General features: G+C 37.5%; 1 protein-coding gene across 3 annotated transcripts; it reads left to right on the top strand.

Annotated features, from left to right (window-relative positions):
• The first annotated feature begins 1,835 nt into the window (after nt 1-1,835).
• dgcr2 (DiGeorge syndrome critical region gene 2) lies at nt 1,836-25,792 on the top strand. 3 transcript variants are annotated; one of them, XM_061734202.1, is made up of 11 exons: nt 1,836-2,202; nt 11,946-11,978; nt 13,677-13,799; nt 19,769-19,855; nt 19,935-20,145; nt 21,215-21,291; nt 21,385-21,582; nt 21,665-21,868; nt 21,968-22,120; nt 22,341-22,577; nt 23,446-25,792. In XM_061734202.1, the coding sequence occupies exons 1-11, from the start codon at nt 2,121-2,123 to the stop codon at nt 23,676-23,678; spliced, it is 1,638 nt and encodes a 545-aa protein (XP_061590186.1). In that variant the 5' UTR covers nt 1,836-2,120; the 3' UTR covers nt 23,679-25,792. The 3 variants fall into 3 exon arrangements, with proteins under 3 accessions (XP_061590186.1, XP_061590187.1, XP_061590188.1); XM_061734203.1 differs by having other exon boundaries at nt 21,385-21,567; XM_061734204.1 differs by lacking the exon at nt 11,946-11,978.
• Nucleotides 25,793-27,110: the final 1,318 nt, after the last annotated feature.

The following is a 27,110-nucleotide window of genomic DNA, read 5'->3' on the forward strand; positions in this document are numbered from 1 at the left end:
AGAACTGGAAAATAAGCACAAAAAGTAATTCAACAACGAAGTGTATTGTTTACAATTTGATGAAAATTGCAGCAGGTGAAAATCTTTGTCCATTATTAAAATAAACAATGTTAAAAAAATTGAGATATAACTTTAAAAAAAGGTTCGGAAAGGATCACCCCTCCTACATTTGCATATTTTTGCATTTTGATTAACACTCCACATGAAATAGCCTATCCCAATCCCATCCCCAGTCTTCGCTTTTTTTAAGCAGAAATGTCTTCTCTCTCGTTACATCCATCCATCTCTGATTCGTTGTTCCGAGTTTGCTCCATAGATCCATGGTTTGCTCCCGTTGTCGCCACTAACCTCGCGATAACTGCCACCCATGACGCAGCAAGCAGCAGTTCTCGCGAGGCTAGTGACAATTCAGTTTGCAGTTTAAAGGAGCCGTCTGTAAGAAATGGTCAAAACTGGTACTGCAGTCACTTTCAAAATATTGTTGAGCGGCGTGTACCCTCCCCCTCCTCCCCCCGACCAGAGGTTGCCAGGTAGGCTGCAGAATGCAGCAGGAACGTAGGCTGCCATGGCTGCGATAATTAGAGCCGAGCTGGCAACCCGGATCCCGAAACAATACTGACTTGGTGATTGGGAGATAGGTGGAGGGTGGAGCTTCAGAAACAATACTGACTTGGTGATTGGGAGATAGGTGGAGGGTGGAGCTTCAGAAACAATACTGACTTGGTGATTGGGAGATAGGTGGAGGGTGGAGCTTCAGAAACAATACTGACTTGGTGATTGGGAGATAGGTGGAGGGTGGAGCTTCAGGCCAAAACAAAAAATGACAACATAAACACCAGTTGAGGGCTGCAACTCCTCTTTTTAAACTGGAATATCCTGACTTGAGTGCTGTTGTCAGTGACATAAGTATTTGAAATTAACATGATTTTTAAATGTCTGTTGACATATCGGGGTCATTTTATGATTCGTTTTATTATTGCTCTTACATACAGCTCCTTTAAACTATTATATTGTGGCGTATATTATAAAACGTGAGATTTACGGGAATATACTAATACGGGAGTACGGCGGGAAAGAGGTGTAAATACGGTAGTTTCCCGGCCAAAACGGGAGACTTGACAGGTAGGCTCCAGTTCACATTTTTTATTATGAAAACAGTGCATTTATTCTGTACTTTCAACGTCATGCTGCTTAGTTGTTTTTGGAATTGCCCCTCGGGGATAAATAAAGTTTTCTGAACCTGAACAGTGGAGAAGCTGGACCACGCAGTTGGTTGAGAAGCCCCCGCACACCTACAATAACAAATTCTGGAAAGATGTATCCCGATTTATTATGGATAAAATTGACTCTGACTTCACTCTGTATTGGAAAAATTTATTGTTTGGTTTCATCAGCAATGAAAGAAACAAATCTAAAGAATATTTTGTAATCAATTTAATAATTATTCTTGCAAAGTTTCATATTCATAAATCCAAATTCATTCATTCAAAACCCCTTTTTTTAATTTTTGAGAATGAAACCAAACAATACTTGAGTTCCATCTCTGACTCAAATAACAAAAAAGCTGTCAAAACTGTTAATTTATGCTCTCTATTTAATGTGTTTGTTTAAAAATCCCCCTGGCTCCTGTGTTGTTGTACTTTTATGTATTAATGACTTTTGTATGTCTGTCTGTTTATGTTTTTTGTAATATGAGAACTATTCAATAAAGCTTCTTAAAAAAAAAAAAAAGAAGGCCCCGCACTTTCCCCGCCCCCTCCACGACCCGCCCCGCCCCCAGCGGACGAGGCGCATGCGTGTTTTGAACCGTCGGATGTTTGGAATTGTTGTGATGGGAGGCCGCCGCCATCTTGGATGAGCGTCGCTCCGCAGCAGCAGAAGACGACTCCGTCCACAGTGAAGCCACAACAGATTAACTACAATCCGTGTCACTGCGTAGATAATGCGACTAATGCTCAGTAAACGTTGTTTTGCTTCTTTACTCGACAGTTTAAGTGGCTGAAAATGGACATGAATCGTGTCCAGCGTGTATCTGTATAATCCGAGAGGGCGGCGGCGCTGCAGGTCCGCGGTGTATTTTTACATTTCTGGATAGACGAGTTACTATGAATGGAGGATAAATGTTGCCGAAGTCTGATAGCAGCAGTTTCGTCCTCTTCTCTCTTCTCTTCGTCCTCACGCTAACGGACCCACCACGGACAGGTAAACGGAGCCCGGTTGTTTGTCCTGCCCTCCCTCGGGGACCGGGGGTCCGGCGGACCGGCCTGCCGGGGCAGCCGGGGCTCGGGCGGGTTAGAGCCGAGCTCCCGGCCGCGAGGGGCCGCCGGTCCCCGGCCGCCGCGCTGTAGGCGCTGCGGCCACGTTTTCCTCTAGAAGTGAGGCAACTAAATCAACCATCAACCACGTAACAGAACTTTATATTCCATTCAGTCCCCACAGTATTATTTTCTGTGAAAATGATTAAAAAATATTACAGTGCGTGTAGTTCTCTATTCTATTAGATGTTGTTTTTTTTTTTCAATTCAAACACCCCTTTATTCGTCCCGAAGGCAGTTCAGTTTGATTTGACAGAGATGGGGTTTTTTTTCGTCAAAATTTAGCATCTTCATTTGCTAAAAAACAATTTGTGCATCCATCATTCTCTTCATATCCCGGTTGGTCTCTGTAATTTGAAATGCATGTCAAAGATTCACGACTTGCATCACCAAGTCTTTATTTGGTATGGACATCACAATAACATAGGACAAACCAAATGCACTGTTTGAGTGTTTTAGCATACATGCTAATTTGCAACACTTGTCCACAGGAGGCTTTTAAAAAAATAATATAAATACAATACAATAAGATATACATTAAAATTAGAGGATGACATAAGATATAAAGCAAAGACAACATTCAAGAGCAGAACCAGACCTGACCTATTCATGTAGACACTGTTGTTTAGACTTGAGCCATAGTTTGAGTCCTCTGTTGAAAATATTGCCACACGTTTCTAATTTTAAATTAGTCGGTAAAGAATTCCAGAGTTTTGCACCCTTCACAGAAAAAACAGACTAGAGACTAGACCAGAGCTCTGATGCCTAATAACCACTTCAGAGAACAGGGGTGAAACATGATTATGTAAACATTTAAAAACCAGTTTAAGACTACTAAAATTCACAAAGTTTTCAAAAGTTAAAAGGTTATGGTTAACAGACAAACTGTACAGAAAGTAACCCTGGCTAATGATGTGTTTATTAACTGAGGAAACATTCAATATGCAACACATGTCAAAGAAACGCAGTATAACATATTTCAACACACATACTGATTTCTTTAAAACCTTTATCCACATGCAGCGCAGCACTACACTACCATCCTCCCTGTTCTTGGGCAGGAAATTATTTTATGAACCAAACAAGGAAATGGTTATGTAATTTGTCTCAACTAAGAGCTTTTACTTCTGCTTTGAATACAAGTTTTAACTGTTCTTTAAGCAGTAAGAGCACAAATGCTTCTTGTGGTTTCCTTAGGCCTGGTCTTGTGATCCTGCCAATTGTGTGGATTAGAGAAACTGTTATCACTTCAGCTCATGGATAAACGGTTTATTGTTTGGTTGTAACTAAAGACTGACCTTCTTACAAGAAAACAAATTAAACACAAAACACTTTTCATTTGTGTTGATTTTTTTCTTTTTCCTTGAACTGCTCTCGTCTCATCCAGCTTGTGTCTAAATATGTGCCAGGTTTTGAGAGCAAATTCAGAATTGCTTAAAAGTCCTGGAGTCAATACAACATAATTAATTTATATAATGAGAGTGAGTAATCTGACAAGTGAATGTTATTTTCTTCAGGACATTTCAGCCATGTAAAAAAAAAAGGTATTGCCAGCGCTTTGCTCATTGCATGTTTTGAATCCACTGCTGGTTGTTTGGGTGATGATATTTTGCACTGGCTGTGTCATAGGGTGTGTTTTTGTGGTTTCCCTAAGCTTAGCTGCTAAACTTGGACTTTCACATGGTAAATAAGTTGTCTAGAATACAAATGAATTAAAGAAAAGATATAACTCAGATTGAACCATCTTAATGATTTTTATAGAAGAAACACCTATCCATCCATGGGTGTGGGTTAGCAGTCTGCTAAAGCCAATCCTAATGGCACTCATGTACATGCACTGTAGTGGTTTTCTTTTTAAGTGACAAAATGAGACCATAATCACTTTTGTTGGTCAGGTGATACTCACAAGGAAATAGTGCAACTCTCATGTTTGCTATTGTATTCACTAGGGATGGGCGGTATGGACTAAAAAATGTATCACGGTAATTTCTGGCATTTATCCCGATAACGATAAAAATGACTATAAAAAAATACCAATTCAACTCCACCTTTTTAACTATAAATCTATCACCACATTCAGTCTTTGGAGCCCCAAAAACACTGCTCTAAAGGAATACTAAATGCTACTAAACTACACCAATTAAATTGAATTATTAAAAACTAATTAAATTAGTACACCTGTACTGCAAAACTGTAATGACAAGTTTGAAATGTAAGAACAGATTAAACATTTATTCAAACTGTATGGCTTAAACAGTGGGATAACAGTGCAAACAGCAAAAGTACCATTGTCCTTCAAGTCTTCTTCTTATAAAATCACAAAGTAGGAAAAAAATACAACCTGATAAAGAAACAGGACAAATAAATAAAAGCCATCCTTTGCACTCACTGTTTTTTTGCAGACTCTGCATATAATAGATGATGTTTGCTCCTCATCACTCTTTTTAAATCCAAACCAGTTCCAGATAATGGAGCTGGAGCCTTGTTTAACAACGAGCTCGTCGCTTTGTTACACAAAAACGTCATCAACGGGAATTTATCGTTTTTACCGCGAGATGACAAATTCTTACCGTGGGGAATTTTTTTGACGGTATATCGTGTACGGTAAAATATCTCCCATTCCTAGTATTTACATAATCCACTCATATATGTAACAGATCTGGTTAAATACACAGGCTCACTGTTTATGTGCTTGTCCTGTAATTGCTTTACTCCCATGATATAAAGACAGGATTAGCATTAAACAGCTGGCGAGCAGAAACATCTCATTCATAATTTGATTGCAGTATTTCAGCCAGGCTTTTGAGTAGGTTCAAGATGGTCAACACCCATAAGTAAAGTAACATATTTGAACAAAGTTAACAGAGTCTGATTGAACCAAACATGCCAGAGACGGTCATCAATTTGAGTAAGCAGTCAGCTGGACTTGGCCGATTGTCTGAACTAATTAAATGACCCGAGTTACCCTCACGTCTTGCTTGGCACAGAAAATTGGAGGTCTACCTGCTTTTATTATGCTTCTGTCTTGTAAGAGGGCACAAATCATTACAGCGATGAGCATTTTTTAAATATTTATAATGCAGTTATTTGAAACTTGGTATGTGGGAAACGTTTTTATGGCTGTGAGTGTATTCTGGCAGCTACTGAATACAGATTTAAACTGAGCGGCAGCCGCATATGAAGCTATGCTGTGGCTCTCCTTTTATTGCTCTGTGGGGTAAGTAGTGGGTTTTCAGGTGTTATTTCCTGCTGCAGGATGCTATTAGACAGCTCTGTCCTTCTGCATATCTCAAGGCTTTTCTTTGTCATTGGAGGAGACCTGAGACTGTTTGACCTAGCAGTCAAAACACTAAGGGGGGGCATTTATCAGCAGTGTTCCAAAAACACAGACACAGCAAGTGACAGCTGTTCTGGCTTTTCACAGCACGTCTGTTACCTGAAATCAGGGGAAGATGTGATGCATTCAACCTCAACAGGAATGCTCACTCTCAAGCAGTGGTGGACAGCAACGGAGTAAATTTACTTGAGTACTGTACTTAAGTACTTATCGAGAGGATTTGTACTTTACTTGAGTATTAGATTTCTTAGGTACTTATTACTCTTACTTGAATACATTTCCAAGACAAATATTTTTACTTTTACTTGAGTAAATTTCTAGGAAGGCTGAAAAGTACTCGTTACTTTCAGGTCTGCTCTTTTTTCTTCTTCCCTAAAATCCTATCGGACACAAGCTGTTTTTGTCAAAAGAGGGGGGCCTATCACAGTGCACGCTCTCAGACAGACATGGGGAGACAGTTTGTTATGCTCTATATTGCTATATTGTACTGGTACATGTCCTTCCTGTAAAGTTAAGTGACTTCAACATTGAGTTATTGAAAGCCGAGATGTGGTTTTTTGTAAAGCAGTGGTCTTTGAGGGGGATCCAGACTTAGTTGGATGGTGCAGGTTCATTTGATTTCAGTTCATGATTGTTAATAAACTCTGCATCATCTGCTGTTCTCTTATGATCCCATTCATTTGATTTGTTTTTGGTGTTTCTGCAGGTTTTATATAACATTGTGGTTCTAAAAGCAGCACATCAGTGCAGCTGGTTTCAAAGAGTTAATTCTCAGAAACAAGAGTTAAAAGATCCTTAAATTAATTTAGAAAAAATATAGTAATTGACTGATGTGGAAAATAAGAAATTTACTCTAACTCTTACTTTTACTTTTACTTAAAGTAAATTTAAAAGCATTTACTTTTGGATACTTAAGTACCTTTAAAAGAAAGTACTTTTCTACTCTTACTCGAGTAATATTTTGACTGAGCTACTTTTACTTGTAACGGAGTAAATTTTGACCAGTAGTATTTGTACTCTTACTCAAGTACTGGGGTCGAGTACTCTCTGCGCACCTCTGCTCTCAAGTAAACTGTGCAATGAAGACATATTAATCCATAAACTTCCTTGGGAGAATTTGCTCTGCATTTCATTCACTTTTTTAATTAATTCCACTCGAAAGCTTTTGGCGCATTTGAACTATTCAGACATCATTGCACTCATTTTGTGCAGTACGTTCATATCTGAACACTGATTCACTTGGGTTGTGTTTTGAAGGATCAGCATTGCGTTCATACATGCAGTGTAGGGAATAATGATGGTTTTAAATGTGAGGTTATGGCACAATGAAAATGATTGCTCAAGCCCACTCACTCGCTTTTAACGGCAAACCCCAGAGTTGAATCATCAGTGGCTAGAGACGAGTCTGTGCACAAGGCCACTTCACTGTGCAGTTATAAATGCTTCATCTGGACTGAGTCGTAGGCAACCTTGTAGTCTTTTTCTTCTTCTTTTTCTTCCTGTTGGTTAGATGAGAGGCTCAAAGCAGTATTTTATTTTCAGGGCAGCCACTGTTTACAGATTTTTAGTAATATGTGGATGCACGGTAAAATTAAGAATTTCGGAGAAAAATCTCCACAGTAAAGGAGGATTTTATTCTTCCCCATCCATCACAGGGTTTTTTTTCGACCAGCAAATAATCAATTTAGTATAACTGAATGCACCACTTGTGAGATCTGTAATGAATAAACTATCTTTTTTTAAATAAAAAAAAAAAGTTTAACCCTCACCCCAAGAACCAGATCCAAGTTTTGCATACTGTATAGGTCAGGGGTCGGCAACCCAAACTGTTGAAAGAGCCGTATTGGACCAAAAACACAAAAAACAAATATGTCTGGAGCCGCAAAAAATTAAAACTCTTGTATCAGCTTTAGAATGAAGACAACACATGCTGCATGTATCTATATTAGTTAGAACTGGGGGAAGATTTTTTTTCCATTATGCACTTCGAGAAAAAAGTCGAAATGTCGAGAAAAGTCAGAATTTTCGAGAAAAAAGTTGAAATGTCGATTAAAAAAAAGTCGAAATGTCGAGATTAATGTTGAAGTACAATCTCGAGAAAAAAGTCGAAATGTCGAGAAAAAAGTCGAAATGTCGAGGAAAAAAGTCAGAATTTCGAGAAAAAAGTCGAAATGTCGAGAAAAAAGTCTGAATTTCGAGAAAAAAGTCGAAATGTCGAGAAAAAAGTCAGAATTTCGAGAAAAAAGTCGAAATGTTGAGAAAAAAGTCGAAATGTCGAGATTAATGTTGAAGTACAATCTCGAGAAAAAAGTAGAAATGCTGAGAAAAAAGTCAAAATTCAGAGAAAAAAATCGAAATGTCAAGATTAAAAAAAGAAATGAAAAAGGAAGAAAAAAAAGGAAAAAAAAAGGAAAACATTTTTGAAAAAGCTCCAGGAGCCACTAGGGCGGCTCCAGAGCCGCATGCGGCTCTGGAGCCGCGGGTTGCCGACCCCCGGTATAGGTGCTTTCAGATTACTGGCACTTATTCATAGTTCTCATACCTATTTGAGCAAGTTCCCCTACTTTTTTGTGACTGCACTGCGGGAACAGTTATCAGTTTTAGTTTTGGACATGTTTGTATACTTGAAGTTTTGCTATTATTATGTGACAGATGTAATTTTTAAGGTTTGAAGATTCTTAGATTGTTCAACCTGCATGGTCATGTATTTGCATCCTTTTGCATTGTCTAGTGTTACAAAAGTGCCTGTCTGCACCCCTCCATCAATTTTACGTGTAAATATGCCACCCATTCAGTTTGCTTCACATTTGACCAAACACTCCATTAAGGCTGTTGAATGGACCTTTAGGGTCTGAAAAGATACTTTGAACCTACACTTACCTACACCTGAAAACCACCAGGGATACTTTTCTTTGGTTGCTGAGTTGTCTCCACCAATATTTCTTTAATTTTGAGGAGACCGAAGGCTTAACCTCTTCCTCAGAACGTGACTGAAATGCGTTTTATTAGCCCACTGATTTCCATCAGTGTCACAGTCATAGTTAAACACTCTTAAAGGTGCAGTTGAAGTCCAACATGTCATTATTTTTATGAACATATTGCAATGAAACAAGTCTGTTGAACACGTGAAAAATGCAGAAACACTCAGAATCATTATTAGTTTGATTCAACCTAAAACATGAATTCACATACGGAAAAGATGCCTCAGGCAACACCCTTTTCCTCAATTTGTTTGACTCCCATTAGTCAGGTGGGCATTTATTTTTGTTTTGAAGTGGTATTATAGGTTCATATTCAAGCAATTTTCTTTGGCTCAAATGCCTGAAACTTGGTTTTTATACAAAAATAAAAAACAGTTCTCTGGTCAAAAAGGCCTGTTTCTTGATACCCATCATATATTGCTATGATTTCCTCGCAGATACATCACATTTTATACAGCAGCAGGCTTTGATGCAGTTTGTCTTGAGCGTGCCCATTCTCTCTCTCCCCATTTGACATGGTTAGTTTTAAGCCATTGGACAGTGTAAAATAAATATAAGAATATATAAATAAGAAATAGCTGTGCTACAAAAACATGTGTCTCTCTTATAAAATCTTGACTTCACACTAAGAGAAAAATGAGCTCTCTAAGGGCTGTTAACTTCACCTCATTTAGATGCTCAATCTCAATGTATCAGGAAATTCTGATCATCGAACAAGGAATTATCATGACATAATTTAAATATGAAGCTGGTATGCATGAAAGATTGTTAAAGCTCTCTATGAGCAAGCTTTGTCTTCACTTTGTTGAATCTAATCACTAAAAGTTGCAAGCATTTCAATAAATTATGTCCTTGTACAGTTTCCAGCGTCACAGTTATTAGAAATGCACAGAACACTGATCCAAATGGAGTTCAGATGTGTCAGACACCAACCAAGCATTTATCTGTGGTTACGGGACAACACCACGCAGGTGCAGCTTAAAGAGCCAGATACAATGTAAATAGTGCTGGACTTGAGCTTTGTTTGCTTCAAAATATTCATAACAATAAATTAAACATTTTACCGAGTTGAATAACCCAAGGATTTATGACATCATCTAGTACATTTGCATAGTCCTCAAGTTACATATTGCGAAAGTGTCCCATACCATTTTCATCCAGGAAGTTTTATACATCAGGAAGTTGATGGCCAAAAAATCCTTTTTTTTTTTTTTTTTAATCTTTTCACGTAAATGTATGCCCTACATATTCATGGTGCATGAATTATTGATGGGTATTAAATTGGAAATCCATGATTTATAATTTGATCCATCAATTTGGCACTCAGTCATGATACCAACATCCGTCCCCGGAGACCAGTATGGATCTGAAATGCATCTCAATCCACTTGCATACATTACTATGGTGTCTGGAACACATTTTAGCAGGATGATCTTGTCAGGTTCATACAGTAGTGTAGTTTTACTCACTTACCTACATTTTCTTTCAATATCCATTCACATTACCATTAGGTGTAGCTTAATATAGTCTTAGCTTTGTTAAATAAACCACTGTGCCATTATTTAAACTCACTATAGGGGTGTTCAGATTTTTTAAGACAATGCTCTTACTTGCTTCCTTTTTATTTAGACATGGCTTCTGTGCAACCTCTTAAAACAGTTGCTGAAGTCACAGATGAAAACAGGATACATATAGTATAGGGCTGGGCGATATGGACCAAAAGTCATATCTCGATATTTTCTAGCTAAATGGCGATACTCGATATATATCTCGATATTTTTTCTGTGCCAAAATTGGGGTTTCCCCCAAAGCATTATAGCATAGCATCTCTGTTAGCTTAATTTTTTCTGAGGCAAACCCTTAAAAAAACAGTCAGTTTTAATACAAAGCCTCGTGCCAAATGTCACACAGGTACCTTTATTAACAGAGGTCTGCACAATATCAAAATGTATAAAACAAATGAAATAAAAATAAACTGCCTGCATATATAGAATAAAAATGCTTCTTGAATAAAATAAAACAAATATCCCTTTACTGCATAACAATTAAATTAAAATACACTGTGCAATTAATACAATGTAGACAGTAACAGGCAGACTTTTCCACTGAGGTTGACAGTTGTGCAAATAACAAAACATTTGTGCAAATCTCAAATAAAACATTCAAGTCAATTTGTCACAAAATAAGCTATATCAAAATCAAAAAAAAAAAAAAATTAAAATCGATATAAACGATATTGTCTCGTACCATATCGCGTTTGAAAATATATCGATATATATTAAAATCTCGATATATCGCCCAGCCCTAATATAGTATGTTAAATTCCTTGGCTTCAAAATATATTAGGAATATTTGAAATTCTTGAGCAGTCACCTGGTTCTTTGAAAATTAAGTAAGAAAATAGGATAGTTTTGTTTCTTAATAAATGTATCAATTAATTGTATCTGTTTTTGTTGAAAGAAAATATCACAGCCTGTGAAGTTGTGTTCGCCATGAAAGTAAATGTTGAGGCTCTATGCTGACTTGACAGCAATAGCTGAAAGTCTAGTCTGTGTGGTGTTTTGTTTTGTTTTCTGTCAATTGTGTGACTTGGCTTCATTGTTGGTGCATATTTACCTGCACCCCATCAAACAGGTGTTGTTATTCCAGTGCTGCTGTAGCCGTGTGCGAATAATCTCACAGATTCCTTGAGAAACTTTGGCTGGAACTGTAACAGAGCCAACGTCCTTCTGTCCTTTCATCCTCCATGTCTCCATTTATGGTGGATGGGGTAAGAGCGTCTGATTAGGCAAACTACCCTACAACCACCCAGTGGTAGTAATGCTCCACTTTCACTGTTGCAAACTATGGGAAAAAATAAAAAGAAGTAAAAACAAACCAAGAAGACAAGATACCCATCAACGGAGCAGAGTGGTTACATTTCTGTTTGGATGCACCTCCATGGTGGTGATGATGTAGAAGAGAGGATTCATATTGAAGGGGATATTGAGGTGGATTAACACCGTCACCTCAGAATACCAAACCCACAAAGAGACATTTTACTGAAATTTCTCGTTGCGGGATGTTCCTGATAAGGAAGAAAACCACCAACAGTTGAGGCCCCATAAAACTACCCCAGACCCCCCCACTAATGGAAACACTCCTGTAGAGCTTTTGACAGCATTAGTATTTAATATTCTTATAGATAAAACGTTGAGCTTACACAAAATAATTGTTGAAAAATTATTCACTCAGGGTTTGATCATTTTAATTTCCAGTTAAAACTTTCTGACAAACAGTTTAGTCACTTTTATTGTTTTCTATTTGTTTCAGGTCCACGGCTAGCTCTGGCAAGATTATTGTCAGGTAAGCAAGTAGTTTGTGTCATAAACCAATGACACAAATGGTTGTTCTTTAATTTAGATTTTTGCAATTAGAAGTACTACACAATTTTAACCACAAAGAGAACATGTGATCATCCAAAAGCTTGTTGAGTTTGCTGACAAACCTGTTGTTTCATTTCCTGAGAAAGTGTTTGTGTTTGACATATGTTGAGAGTTGAAAATGGACAAACCGTAGATGTCAAAGATGGGCAAGCTGTAGGCCTAAGGCTACTGTTTGTCCTCAGTAGGGATGGGCGGTATGGACTAAAAAAATGTATCATGATAATTTCTGGCATTTATCCCGATAACGATAAAAATGACGATTAAAAAAAATACCAATTCAACTCCATCTTTTTAACTATAAATCTATCTCGCTCCCAGATCCGCCATGTTTGTTACACAAAAACGTCATCAATGGGAATTTATCTTTCTTTCTTTCTTTCTTTCTTTCTTTCTTTCTTTCTTTCTTTCTTTCTTTCTTTCTTTCTTTCTTTCTTTCTTTCTTTCTTTCTTTCTTTCTTTCTTTCTTTCTTTCTTTCTTTCTTTCTTTCTTTCTTTCTTTCTTTCTTTCTTTCTTTCTTTCTTTCTTTCTTTCTTTCTTTCTTTCTTTCTTTCTTTCTTTCTTTCTTTCTTTCTTTCTTTCTTTCTTTCTTTCTTTCTTTCTTTCTTTCTTTCTTTCTTTCTTTCTTTCTTTCTTTCTTTCTTTCTTGTTTTCTTTCTTTCTTGTTTTCTTTCTTTCTTGTTTTCTTTCTTTCTTGTTTTCTTTCTTTCTTGTTTTCTTTCTTTCTTGTTTTCTTTCTTTCTTTCCTCCTGCTCTCCTTCCTTCCTCCTTTCCTTGTTTTCTTCCTGCTCTCCTTCCTTCCTCCCTCCCTTCCTTCCTTCCTTCACGTACGTTGTGCATGGATTTAACACAGAACCATAAATCAGCTTTACACAAAAATGTCATCAACGGGAATTTATCGTTTTTACCGCGAGATGATAAATTCTTACCGTAGGGAATTTTTTTGACGGTTTATCGTGAACGGTAAAATATCGCCCATTCCTAGTCCTCAGGTATCTTTGTAATTGATCATGATCTACTGTAGTAAAGTAGTGCTCATGTTTTTCATTGGTTTGATCCTTTGTATTGTGATAAATTGCTCTATGAAAAATACGGTGCCAACATCCATCTACTGACACAAAGAAGTAGCTTTTAGACAAGATTACACTTGTCTGCAGATTTATGAGTAACAAAATGTTCTTACTTTGGTCTATCCACGTCTCTGCCATAGACTCAACTGCAGTCTCGGATCTTTAGATCTGTTTGCACTTTCTTCTTCATTGCTAGACCAGTGTTTGATTGAGTGAGACGTCAGGATGACTGGAAAAAACGTGTGTGTGGGTGTGTGTGTAAATTAATATAAACATTGACATTGTATTGTTCAGATGTTGGTGATTCAGTTTGTTCCGCTAGTTGCCGTGGTAATGCTGATGTGCTGTTTGCAGGTTTGTTATCAAGAGGAACATTAACAATGGGTTTATATTTTCCATGCCTCAGATTTCCACCCCAACGCTATCTAAGATTTATTTACTGCCTTTACGGCATTGCAGGTTTTCTGTGGCTTTAAGAAAAATAAAATGTAAAAAAAAGTTCTTAATCATGCGTTCAATTGACCACACAAACTCTCTTGTTGTGTTTCAGAGCAGCGCTGCAGCCCCGGGCAGTTCGCCTGCCGCAGTGGGAAGATGCAGTGTATCCCGATGTCCTGGCAGTGCGACGGCTGGACGGCATGTGAGGACAAGAGTGACGAGCTGGAATGTCCCTGTGAGTTTATCTCAGTGAAGCCCTTTATGCTACAGAGTATCTATAACACTGAATTGATTTTTCTGAAGAGAATAACAACACAAAAGATGATCAAATAAGGGCTGAGACACTTTAAATACAAGTTTCATTGCAGCTAAAATGCCTTGAGATAGTCCCGGGATCTCACCAACACATATTTAGATCTACAGTTGTGCTACTTGAATGCATTTGAACAGTCTTGAATTATATTATGAATCCAAAGTTGATATTGATTGACCTGCTGGACAAAAGGGTTGTACTTGTTGTGTGTGTTTTTAATTCCAGTAAACCTCCCAACACCCAAAACACATTTCAGTCCAGCTGATTTGCGTTCACCAAACGGCTCGGTTGGCGTTTTTAAATCTGCATTTACTGAACGGGACTTTTCAGGGTGAATAGTGAATAAGTATAACCCTGCGTTCACACTGAAAGCGTAAAAAATCTCCCGACGCCAGCATCTCGCTGTTTGGAGCGTTCACACTGAAAGCGGCATGTACTGTCGACGCCTGCAGTGGGCGGGGCTAAAGCTGCAGTGGGCGGGGCTAAAGCTGCAGTGGGCGGGGCTAAAGCTGCGCTGCAGAACTGGAGGGAACAGTGGGAACAGTCTACACATATAGCTGCACATCTTCAGTTTCCTATTTCACCATAGATGACACTTTGGGACGCCTTCTTTATATTTTAGCCTTATTTCCGCGTAGATAAGAGTGAGTTTGATGCTCCTTAACAAGTTTGGTCCGCGGATCAACATCAACTGCCAGAGCCCTTGCTCCCGGTGAACCATTAATACGCCTAGGCTGATTTATGGTTCCACGTCACACCAACGCAGAACCGACGGCGTAGGGTATGCGGCGACGCGCACCGTACTGCGACCCTACGCCGTCGATTTAACGCAGAACCATAATTCTGGCGAAGCTGCAGTCTGTCTGCGCTGATCACTGACACACCGGGTCGGAGCGGATTTGGTCATGATGTTTAACCTCTGTTTTGTGATTAATAAGCACGGGTTTTAATGAATTTTCGTTGGATCAATGTAGCAAATAAAACCGTTCAGACAATCCAGCTCCTCACCCATCAGATACGTGTTTCACGTGAGCAGTTCAGGTAAAAACGGCAGTCAAATCAGCAAAAATGTCAGTTTGCTGGATGAAATATATTAATTCCTGATAAAATAAGTTTGTTAGTGACAGCTCTGCTCATGTACACATGTAAATGAGTGTACGTTTGTGTGAACATGAAAGTACAATCAGCATTGAGAGTTCTCGCTTCGGGAATCCCGGTCTGTGATTGGACGCTGCCTCGGCGTCGCCGCTGCTCATTTGCATAAAGTTCAGATTTTTCAACTTCAAATTGACGCGCCGCTTCTCGACGCGCGTTTTCATAGACAATGAATGGCAGTCGGACGCTATGACGCCCGTGACGCTTTCAGTGTGAACGCAGGGTAAGTGAATAGTGAATAAGGATGCAGAACTACTAGGTCTGGATGGACGGAGTCAGACAACAAGAGGAGGCAGGGTTACATCCTTAGTGGCTGTGTACATGTGTATCTGGTTTTGTTTACCGTTGATCTCTTCAACAGTGTATAGATGATGCAGTTCTCAACCTTTGACCAAAATCCTTTTGTTTCCGCTTAAATCCAGAATACTTATCCCCAGATCTCCAACCACATAATGGGAATTAGTGAAAGGATTGAGTACAGCATGTGACCTCCATACAGGAGATCTCCACGCTTACACTGTCCATTATGAAGGGGTTACTGTTTAATTGACAGAATTAATAGAAATCAATGGTCTTTTTGGGAATTTTCTCTTTGAGGAATAATCATAAAACGTGGTGCAATCACTCCCAATAATATTGGATTGACGAATACTAAAAGAAACTTCTGGGAAGTAACTGAAAAGAGGAACATCGTTGGCAGAAGTATAACTGGGAAATCCCGGGCCACGCCAAGCATTTCTGTTTAAACTTACTGGTTCTGAATGTGAAGTTGCACAATTTAAACGCAGTGTTTTAAGAATATTTTTTATTCTATTTTTGATACTTAGAAAGAATTAGTGGGAAACAGTTTTCTTTATTTTTATTGGAAAATTTAACAAACAGTTTACTAGTTTGCACAAAATGTAAATAAAGGTAATTATTTATTATAAAGGAAACTTATTGGTTGTTTTTATTAAATGGTCTGTCTTGTTTTCCATTTATATATATATATATATATATATATATATATATATATATATATATATATATATATATATATATATATATATATAATTGGGCTTTAATTAAGCAAAAGTAAATTTAATCCGATTAATTAATGGAATATTCGTCAATTACCAAAAAATTTGAAAGCTGCAGCCCTACTCTTGAGTCACACTGTCAAAAGTTATAATTTTAGCAAGTCAAGTGCGACAGACAAACATTATTTCAGTTGATCAGCTGGTAATCTGGTCTGAAATCACCAGTGGTGGACAGTAACGGAGTAAATTTACTTGAGTACTGTACTTAAGTACATATCCAGAGGATTTGTACTTTACTTGAGTATTAGATTTCTTTGGTACTTATTACTCTTACTTGAATACATTTCCAAGACAAATATTTTTACTTTTACTCGAGTAAATTTCTAGGAAGGCTGAAAAGTACTCGTTACTTTCAGGTCTGCTCTTTTTTCTTCTTCTCTAAAATCCTATTGGACACAAGCTGTTTTTGTCAAAGGAGGAGACCTATCACAGTGCACGCTCTCAAGACAGACATGGGGAGACAGTTTGTTATGCTCTATATTGCTATATTGTACTGGTACATGTCCTTCCTGTAAAGTTAAGTGACTTCAACATTGAGTTATTGAAAGCAGAGATGTAGTTTTTTGTAAAGCAGTGGTCTTTGAGGGGGATCCAGACTTAGTTGGATGGTGCAGGTTCATTTGGTTTCAGTTCATGATTGTTAATAAACTCTGCATCATCTGCTGTCCTCTTATGATCCCATTCATTTGATTTGTTTTTGGTGTTTCTGCAGGTTTTATATAACATTGTGGTTCTAAAAGCAGCACATCAGTGCAGCTGGTTTCAAAGAGTTAATTCTCAGAAACAAGAGTTAAAAGATCCTTAAATTAATTTAGAAAAAATATAGTCATTTACTGATGTGGAAAAATAGGAAATTTACTCTTACTTTTACTTAAAGTAAATTTAAAAGCATTTACTTTTGGATACTTAAGTACCTTTAAAAGCAAGTACTTTTCTACTCTTACTCGAGTAATATTTTGACTGAGCTACTTTTACTTGTAACGGAGTAAATTTTGACCAGTAGTATTTGTACTCTTACTCAAGTACTGGGGTCGAGTACTCTGTCCACCTCTGGAAATCACCTGCAAATGATCTGTTAGAAAGCCTTCACTACTTATTTTATAGGGGTGTAACAATATATCGTGCCACAACATTTCGCGATACAAAAACGTCACAATACGTGTCGTGGAGGTGACAAACTGTATCGCGATATTGGGTTATTAATATTTATCTATTGTGTTGACTAGTAACGCGCATCCGACCGCGCGTGCCGACCGCGACTCGACCCGCGGACCAAAATCTTCCTCCGCTCAGAAGAAACTAGTACCATTTTGCGGCCCGATCACGGGACTCTAGCAGGGTTTTGAGCTCTGAACTTTTAAGTCTGGTGTAGAGTTAAGCCGTACCTTATTAAATTAAGCCTTTTTGGGGTCGTGAGTAGGATAAACACGGGGACAACTTCTGCTGAGTTTGAGTGTACTTTAATGTCCGCTCAACAGCGTAGGATTTTAGAGCATCAACACAGCACCTAGTGCCGTACTGTGGCGTATCACTCCGCCCAATCTAAAACATACTAAACACTACAGATAAACTGACTAGTGTCATTATAGTCCCTGATTTACATCAGAATATAAAGAATATATTTATAAAATAATGAACCATGAATTACCAAAATTATCTTCTTTACAAAAATAAATGTCCTCTTACACTTATAAGGTGAGCATGAATCAATCTTTTTTATGATGTAGAATGTATTTATTATTATTATTATTATTATTATTATTATTATTATTATTTTATTTATTTATTTATATTTTATTTATTTATTTATTTATTTATTTATTTATTTATTTACTTTTATTTATTTATTTTATTTTAGTTGTTACATTTCTGGAAAAGAAAAAAGTCAAATCATACATGAGAGAAACTATTCAGTTTGTGGCAAAATATTTGTACTTGTATGAAACTGAAGATGCATATTGCAAACCTGACATTTACTTTTAATTCAGTTTTATGGAAAATGGTTGGCCTGGCTTTCACTTTAAACCTAAACAGTTATAAAGCATTACAAACTGTAACTATAGGGCAAATGCACAGCATTGTTTTGTATTTTGTGTCTTTCAAATAAAAGACAATTTTTTCCAGTCATATGTTCCTCATTCAAGGTTGTTAAAAAAATACTGCTATAATATCGTATCGTTATCGTGACCTCAGTATCGTGTATCGTACCGTATCGGGAGATTAGTGTATCGTTACACCCCTATTATTTTATCATAAACTGAGTAATAATAAGTACCAGGCTGACCTGCAAAGAATCAAGGTCACATTGATTTATAACAAGATAATCAATGTTTCAAACGTGGCATAAATGAGGAATACAACCCCTGGGTGCGCACACCAGTTTTCGCTGACGGCGCTGTGCTCCAGTCTGTAAAAGTGAGCATAGTCTACTTTTTTTCTCATCGTCTCCTTGAAAAACTGTTGTGGTCTAAAACCATAAATAAATAAATGATGGCAGTTGGCTGGCACAGTTCTACTTTCTGGACTCTGTGGTGGGATAAATGTGACTTGTTCAGCCTTGGTTTGAATCTGAGCATGGAACAAGTGAAAAACACTATATTTAAGACATTACTGAAGAAATCTACACCAAGATGAAAGAGAGTGGCTGCTTTTCAGTCCTAGCAGAAGAGAGTGTTGACTGTGTCGAGCTCCACTTCATCAGCTGCTCAGGTTAAATGTAGTGGAGTAAAGGCTTGTGGGACTGTTAAATGCACTTTCAAACGGTTAATTTATGATGCAATTTTAGTTCAGTTTAAACTTTGCATGGTTTTCAAGATCCGCACAGCTGAGAACAGCATAAAGTTTGGCAAACAATGATTACTGGGACTGAGCTTTCTGTGGAAATTAGTCAGATGAAGTCACTGCTTGTGTATGAGGGTGTGCTAAAATGGATTTAGGCGCTATTGGCTAGTCTGTGTGCAAATTACAAAAAGTTCCATTGCTGAGACTTGTTTGTGATATGCTCAAATGAAGGCTGGGCTGCTTTTTTATTTGAGCGTTATTACTTAGCTGTACTTAAAATTCAGTGTGAGACAAAGTAGTAGGCATGACAGTTTATTATGGGTCCTCTTGTGTTAGTTCAGAGTGATGAAGGTGGGAAGACGTGATAAAAACACACACATCATTAGGAAGCTTTCTTTAAATCTTCTGTTTTTCTAGGAAAGCTGTGAAGACTTGTTGCCTTTCAACTGGAAACTACAGCAAAGAGGATTATGCCCCAATATTTTACTGCTTGAAATTGTAATATATTAAGGGCTTGTCCTCTTTTCAATAGTAACAAAATACATTTGATATCTACAAAAAAAAACTGCATTTATCTGCCGATTTGGTTTAGGAAAGTCCTAACAGTATTTCAAAATACCACTTTATCACGGCTGTGCTTGTACCAGACCATCAGGAGCCTTTTGAATCTTGTATTCATCGTAATTGGGAGGATAAAATGTGCTCAATCTGCAAGGTTTTGCTTCTGCTTCCATCATTAAATCTGTATTTGCTTTCTTGGTCTCTAATTGACTCAAAAATCCATGTTTTAAGTGTATTAATAGCATTGTTAAATTTCCTGCATCATGATTAAATGTACATGAGTTATATGACAAAAAAAATAAAATGTTTTTGCAGCTATAAAGGAAGAACGGTTTCGCTTTGGGAATGGATATGAACCAGTGGAAGATGTCATGGGTGTGGCTCAGCCTGTGCGCTTCAACAGTGAGCATCTCCCTTTTCTCTCAGCAGATTGTGCACCTGTATCCACCACATCTCAAATTCTCCATCTTTCTTTCCGCAGAGAAATGTCCTAGTGGGTGGCACCACTACGAGAAGACAGCCAGCTGTTACAAAGTGTATCTGAGGAACGAGAACTACTGGCAGGCTGTGGATACATGCCAGAAAGTCAACGGCTCGCTGGCTACTTTCGTGACAAACGAGGAGCTGCAGTTCATACTGAAGATTGAGGTGGATTTTGATGAGAAAGTCTGTGAGCGCAAAGACCAGTGCAAGTGAGTTGGGGTTTTTTCCCTTTTGATGTGGCCTTTTCTGACACAGACCAGGGGCCGGATTCACCAATATGTTCTTAAGAACGATCTTAAGAAATGTCTTAAGATCTAAAATTAAGAAGTTCATAAGAAGGTTCTTAAGGGCAATTCCTCAATATTTTCTTAAGAACCGTTTTAAGAACTGTCATTTCTTACGAATTTCTTATTTTTCCTACTTAAGAACTTCTTAAAATATGTCATTGCACACGCCAACAAACATTTATACAGGTAGTTTGGGTCTTAACCGTCAGTCACTCACAAAACATGGAGAAGGAGAAAAAGAGATGCAGGAACTTTTCAAGGTTATGGTGGATGAGATTAATGTGCGAAAAAAATTACTATTGGGGAAAATTAATAATAACTAACTACCACGCTAACTAACATGCTAACAAACAGTTAACAGGCTCTTTGTGTAATTAATTACAAAGTATATCCTCAAACTATGACCTACTAGTCTAAACTTGTCTAAAATGTGTTGAAAAAGGTGATATTAGAGTCTTACCTTTTCACAGAAATAATTTTAAGACAGGTCAAGGTTGTCTCAAAGTTAAGAAAAAAGTCAAGAACAAATTTGAGAACTTTTATTTCAAGAATACCATTTATTCTTAAGTTTTTTTCTTAAGAAGAAACTTAAGAAGAAAGTTGAGAAAATAATTAAGAACTTTTTGGAGAATATGACTTCTTCTCTTTTTCCTTCTTAAGACTGAACTTAAGAAAAGAAATGACACTTAAGAAGATTTTTTTTCTTAAGTTGAATGTTTTGTGAATCCGGCCCCAGTTCTCTTATGTTTCATTTACTATGTTTACAAGTAGGGGTCATGCTTAAACTGGCGATTTGCCCTTGATAGTCAACTTTAATATGTCAAATATGAATGTGCGAAGGTTCTCTTAAGGAGTGCATCACTCTCAGGGAGCATTGGTGCTGTGATAGTTCAGGCCATCTAGTGGTGATAATTGGTTAATTCATAAACCATTTGATTCTGTAAAAGTTAACGCAGCCTTCGTTTTCTTTTTTTTTCTTTTTTCTTTGTAGGTTTTGGGTGGGCTATCAGTATGTGATCACCAATAAGAGCCACTCCCTGGAAGGCCGCTGGGAGGTGGCTTACAAAGGTAGTAAACATTAAGTTTTCCAATAACTACCTATGCTGTCTCCACTCTGTTCATCATGTTAATGACTGGGCTGTTGGTGTTATTCGTCACTAGGGTCCATGCAGGTGTTTCTGCCACCTGAGGGTCTGGAAGAACTTGGGGAAATGTCTCCCTCTCAGGACAACGTCTTCTGTGCCCAGCTGCAGCGCTTTCAGATCAAGAACATGAATGATCGAGGCCTGCACAGCTGGCATGCCGAGAACTGCTACAAGAAGTTTCCATTCCTGTGCAAGAGGAGTACGTCCACATTTGGTATTTGCAAACTCATAAATGTCAAAGCAGCTACACGATTCCTGTTTTGGACAATGTCTTGATGTTGCTTTTCCCCCCACAGGGCAAACATGCGTCGACATCAAGGACAATGTAGTGAATGAGGGCTACTACTTCACCCCGAAGGGAGACGATCCATGTCTGAGCTGCACATGTCACGACGGCGAGCCAGAGATGTGCGTGGCTGCGCTGTGTGAGCGGCCGCAGGGCTGCCACCATTTCCGGAAGGATCCCAAAGAGTGCTGCAAGTTTACCTGTCTGGATTCAGGTACTGCTGTGCTGCATCTCACTGATAGCTCTCAGACGTCAACTAAGAGGATGATGCAACTTTTCTCCCTCTTTTTTCTTTTTTCTCCACCTCTGTCAGATGGAAACAGTCTTTTCGACTCGATGGCGAGTGGGATGAGGCTGATCGTCAGCTGCATCTCGTCCTTCCTCATCCTCTCTCTGCTGCTCTTCATGGTGCACAGACTTCGTCAGAGAAGACGTGAACGGATCGAAACGCTAATCGGAGGCAATTGTGAGCACTGTGTCATCAGTTCGCTTGTGTGCAGCTCATGTTTTAGATTTAATATTATTTTCAATTAGTGCAATGGGCAACAACTGTATTTCAGTCTTTTCAAACAGTAAAACTTTAAGAAATATTTAAAACATTGAGGAAAACATGTTTTCTAAATAGATTAACTGCAGTAAGGCAGTCACATTAACCCTTTCATCTGTGTCTGTGTTTGCTTGCTCAGTGCACCACTTTAACCTCGGAAGGCGAGTCCCGGGCTTTGACTACGGCCCAGATGCCTTTGGTACCGGTCTCACCCCTCTACACCTGTCCGATGATGGAGAAGGAGGCGCTTTTCATTTCCAAGAGCCTCCACCACCATACGCAGCATACAAATATCCCGACATCCAGGACCCAGACGACCCTCCTCCTCCATACGAAGCCTCCATCAACCCTGACAGTTTCCTCTACGTGGACCTTGGTGAGGCATCTGTCTTCCTCTTGTGCTTTCTTTCTTTCTTTCTTTCTTTCTTTCTTTCTTTCTTTCTTTCTTTCTTTCTTTCTTTCTTTCTTTCTTTCTTTCTTTCTTTCTTTCTTTCTTTCTTTCTTTCTTTCTTTCTTTCTTTCTTTCTTTCTTTCTTTCTTTCTTTCTTTCTTTCTTTCTTTCTTTCTTTCTTTCTTTCTTTCTTGTTTTCTTGTTTTCTTGTTTTCTTTCTTTCTTGTTTTCTTTCTTTCTTGTTTTCTTTCTTTCTTTCTTTCTTTCTTGTTTTTTCTTTCTTTCTTTCTTGTTTTCTTGTTTTCTTTCTTTCTTGTTTTCTTTCTTTCTTTCTTTCTTGTTTTTTCTTTCTTTCTTGTTTTCTTTCTTGTTTTCTTTCTTTCTTTCTTGTTTTCTTTCTTTCTTTCTTTCTTTCTTGTTTTCTTTCTTTCTTTCTTGTTTTTTCTTTTCTTTCTTTCTTGTTTTCTTTCTTTCTTTCTTGTTTTCTTTCTTGTTTTCTTTCTTTCTTGTTTTCTTTCTTTCTTTCTTTCTTTCTTTCTTTCTTGTTTTCTTTCTTTCTTTCTTTCTTGTTTTCTTTCTTTCTTTCTTTCTTGTTTTCTTTTTTTCTTGTTTTCTTTCTTGTTTTCTTTCTTTCTTTCTTTCTTTCTTTCTTGTTTTCTTTCTTTCTTTCTTGTTTTCTTTCTTTCTTTCTTGTTTTCTTTCTTTCTTTCTTGTTTTCTTTCTTGTTTTCTTTCTTGTTTTCTTTCTTGTTTTCTTTCTTTCTTTCTTTCTTTCTTCCTTCCTTCCTTCCTTCCTTCCTTGTGAGTGCTAATATCTCATCATCCTTCCTAACACTCTTGGTTGTTGCCTTCAGGACACAGCGGTGTTTCCATGGTGCAGAGCCAGATGAACGCTATGGGAGATGGGCTCCAGGCCAATATTCCCAACACCTCTGGTCCCGTGCCAAACTCAGCCCCGTCCACTCAGGAGAGGGAGGACTCCATAGATAGCAGCACCCTCCTGGTGGGACCTGACACACCGACAGATGGCCACGCCCCCAACCCCACGCCTGCAGACTGCGTCTCTTCCCTTAGCACGGTGGTATAGGATCTCTGGGAACAAACTGGAGGGAGATACTCAGATATTACCTGCTGGTTGGGGAAGGTCATATGTGTGTTCTGCACTGATGGAGGACACAGCAGACTGTTGTCATTTTACGCTGACTTCAGGGAGGAGACTTTCAGTTTCTATAGACATCAGAAGGTGGAACAGCTGTTCTCTTTGAGCTGTTAAAGCAACGGCAGGATGCTTTCTTTCTGAAGACATCTGTTCTTCAAAGTGTTGATGTATTGTTTTGTTTTGTTTTGAAGACACTGGCACCTAAGGGAAGCACAGAGGATTAATACTGTACAGAGAAAGGAGAAAAAAAAAAACCCAGTCCATTCAAGCTGAGGTGGCTGCACTTTCACATTTAGCGCTGATTCAGCACAGCTCCAAAGTGTCCTGATTGGCCTAAACACTGCTGTAAATACCCCCACAGGTCTGTGCTCATCAGAACTGTGTGTCGGGGTCCAGCGCAGTGCAAATAATGACAGAAATCCTAGCTCTTTTTCTGCTTGTGTGCTTTCTTTGCATAATCATTTCAAAGCGATGGATCTGTATTAATCTACAATAACATCTACACGTTTTGCTCTTAATAACCTTCTGCCCCCCTACTTTCATCATCTCATACATGAACTTGTCTTCCACATTTATAGCACATATTTGCAGAACGTGATATTTTGTAGATGACAGGTAAACCTTGCAAAGCAGGTACGATTAGTTTCATGCCATCGGGTTTTTACGGGCTAATGCTGACAAAGCTTTAGGTATCAAGATTGTTGTGATACGGAAAATAAGAATATTAATTTGGTATAATTTTATTTCGTGGGATTTATGAGAGTAGTTTGTAATTATGGTTGTTTGTTTGTGGGATAGACATAGGCTGATTTCACTGTTGATCAAAGAAGAAATTATTTTTTTTTAAGCATACATGTGAAGATAAGGGGTAATATTCTGTCCATAAAATTTTAAAATCTCTTTGTTTTAAAGTGACGATTTCAATCATTTAAGTCAGTTATGTCCTTGTTACTTTAACAGGATGGTTTGCTACTGAACTGCTCCGTTATCCCTTCATTAAATTTGGTTTTCAAGAAAAATGATCAGTCGTAATATCTGGATGCTTTCCCTCAATTCTTGATTTCTGTTCATGCTACGTAAAAATTGTATCCCCACATTAACGCAGCTCATCTGTGATCTCAGTTATAAAGGTTTTTGGTTTTTTCACCCACTGATGGAAAGATGCTGCTGATCATAGCTGTGAGCCCTTTTTTTGTTATTGATGGGTCTGTTACCTTTTTCTAAGCAGGATCCACTTTTTTCAAAAATTGAAAAAAAAGTTTTTATTAAAAGACGAGTGCAGACTGTATACGTGGAACAAGTGGACAACATTCAGTCAGATTGTCGGGCCAGATGGGCTCCTCCACCACCAGCATCCAAACCAACCCTCCATGTGTCAGACTGCACATTTGTATTGAATGTAAAAGGCTCTTTTTTTTTCTTTCTTTTTTTTAAATTCTTTAAGCTCAGTTTACCTCCCCTTTAAAATGGTTCTTGTTTTTTTTTTCTTCTTTTACTTCTTTTTCTTTTGCTTTGACAATCCACAGTGGATTAGCCGAGAAACAAAATCATGGTCTCATAAATTGTTTAAAATGTGCATGTGTGTTTTAATACGTAATGTACTGTTTTTGGGCTTTTTTTTTTTTTTTTTTTTGCACCAGGTTTGCCTAAATATTATTTTTCGACCATCTTTATGGACCTTTTGGTGCATGTTTTAATCTTTTGGCATGCTGAGATAAATTTCTTTTTGTTTTTTCATTTGAGAGAAACCGGGCAGGTTCAGCGTCCTGCGTATACTTTGAAAACCTGCGCTCCACCTAAACAGACTCATGCACCCTGTAGTTCGACTACGGGGGTGCGAAAACACAATTTGAGGAAGGTTTGATATGTTATAAATGTAATACAACTAATGCTGAATTTATTGTTTTATTTGATAGCCTTTAAATTAAAAAAGAGAAAAAAAACGCTGTACTTGCCGGGGAGCTTCTGTTTTTCTGATGTAAATGTACATCTCATCAAACGCCAAATAAACTGAACCACAAAGGACGACTCGTGCGTCAGTGACCCCACACCGAATCTTATCAGTTGTGACATTTAGGCACTCTGCACTTCTCACTCAAAGAAATTCCTCCACCTGCATTGACCAAATGTCAGAGAGGATTAAGGTGAAACCTGGGAGTGGGGGGAATCCCACAGCAGTGAGACGGAGGCTGTGGGTAGGGTTGCCACCTTTCAGAAATAGAAATAAGGGAGGTCCTGATTTCAGCAGCACAGGAGCCAAAAAAAAAGCCCCAAAACTTCTAAACTGAATAAAAATGTGTTTATTTGATATGAAAAAACAAAATGCTTTGATTTAAAGTTTAAAGTGCTTTAATAGCATTGAACTTGCATGACTGTAGAGACAGACAACCATACTAGCAACTGAAATATCCTCCTATGCTACGTATGTGCACATCAGCCCAGATGTATAATATAGCCTACAGGTGAAGAATATGGTGTAAAAGTTAATTTATTTCAATAATTCAACTAGAATATAATAATAATAATAATTCATTTTATTTGGAGGCGCCTTTCACGACACCCAAGGTCACCTTACAGAATAAAAACACAAGAAATACAATTAAAAATACAATAAACATCCATACAAGCAACAAGACAAATAAATAATATAACATAATATGGTGTAAAAGTTAATTTATTTCAATAATTCAACTAGAATATGGTGTAAAAGTTAATTTATTTCAATAATTCAACTAGAATATGGTGTAAAAGTTAACTTATTTCAATAATTCAACTAGAATATGGTGTAAAAGTTAACTTATTTCAATAATTCAACTAGAATATGGTGTAAAAGTTAATTTATTTCAATAATTCAACTACAATATGGTGTAAAAGTTAATTTATTTCAATAATTCAACTAGAATATGGTGTAAAGGTTCATTTATTTCAATAATTCAACTAGAATATGGTATAAAAGTTAATTTATTTCAATAATTCAACTAGAATATGGTGTAAAAGTTAACTTATTTCAATAATTCAACTAGAATATGGTGTAAAGGTTAACTTATTTCAATAATTCAACTACAATATGGTGTAAAAGTTAATTTATTTCAATAATTCAACTAGAATATGGTGTAAAGGTTCATTTATTTCAATAATTCAACTAGAATATGGTATAAAAGTTAATTTATTTCAATAATTCAACTAGAATATGGTGTAAAAGTTAACTTATTTCAATAATTCAACTAGAATATGGTGTAAAGGTTAATTTATTTCAATAATTCAACTAGAATATGGTATAAAAGTTAATTTATTTCAATAATTCAACTAGAATATGGTGTAAAAGTTAATGAAAATACGGTACAAATCGTGTCCCGTATT

The sequence above is a fragment of the Cololabis saira genome, chromosome 11 (genome assembly GCF_033807715.1).
Source record: "Cololabis saira isolate AMF1-May2022 chromosome 11, fColSai1.1, whole genome shotgun sequence".
Lineage (NCBI taxonomy): Eukaryota > Metazoa > Chordata > Actinopteri > Beloniformes > Belonidae > Cololabis > Cololabis saira.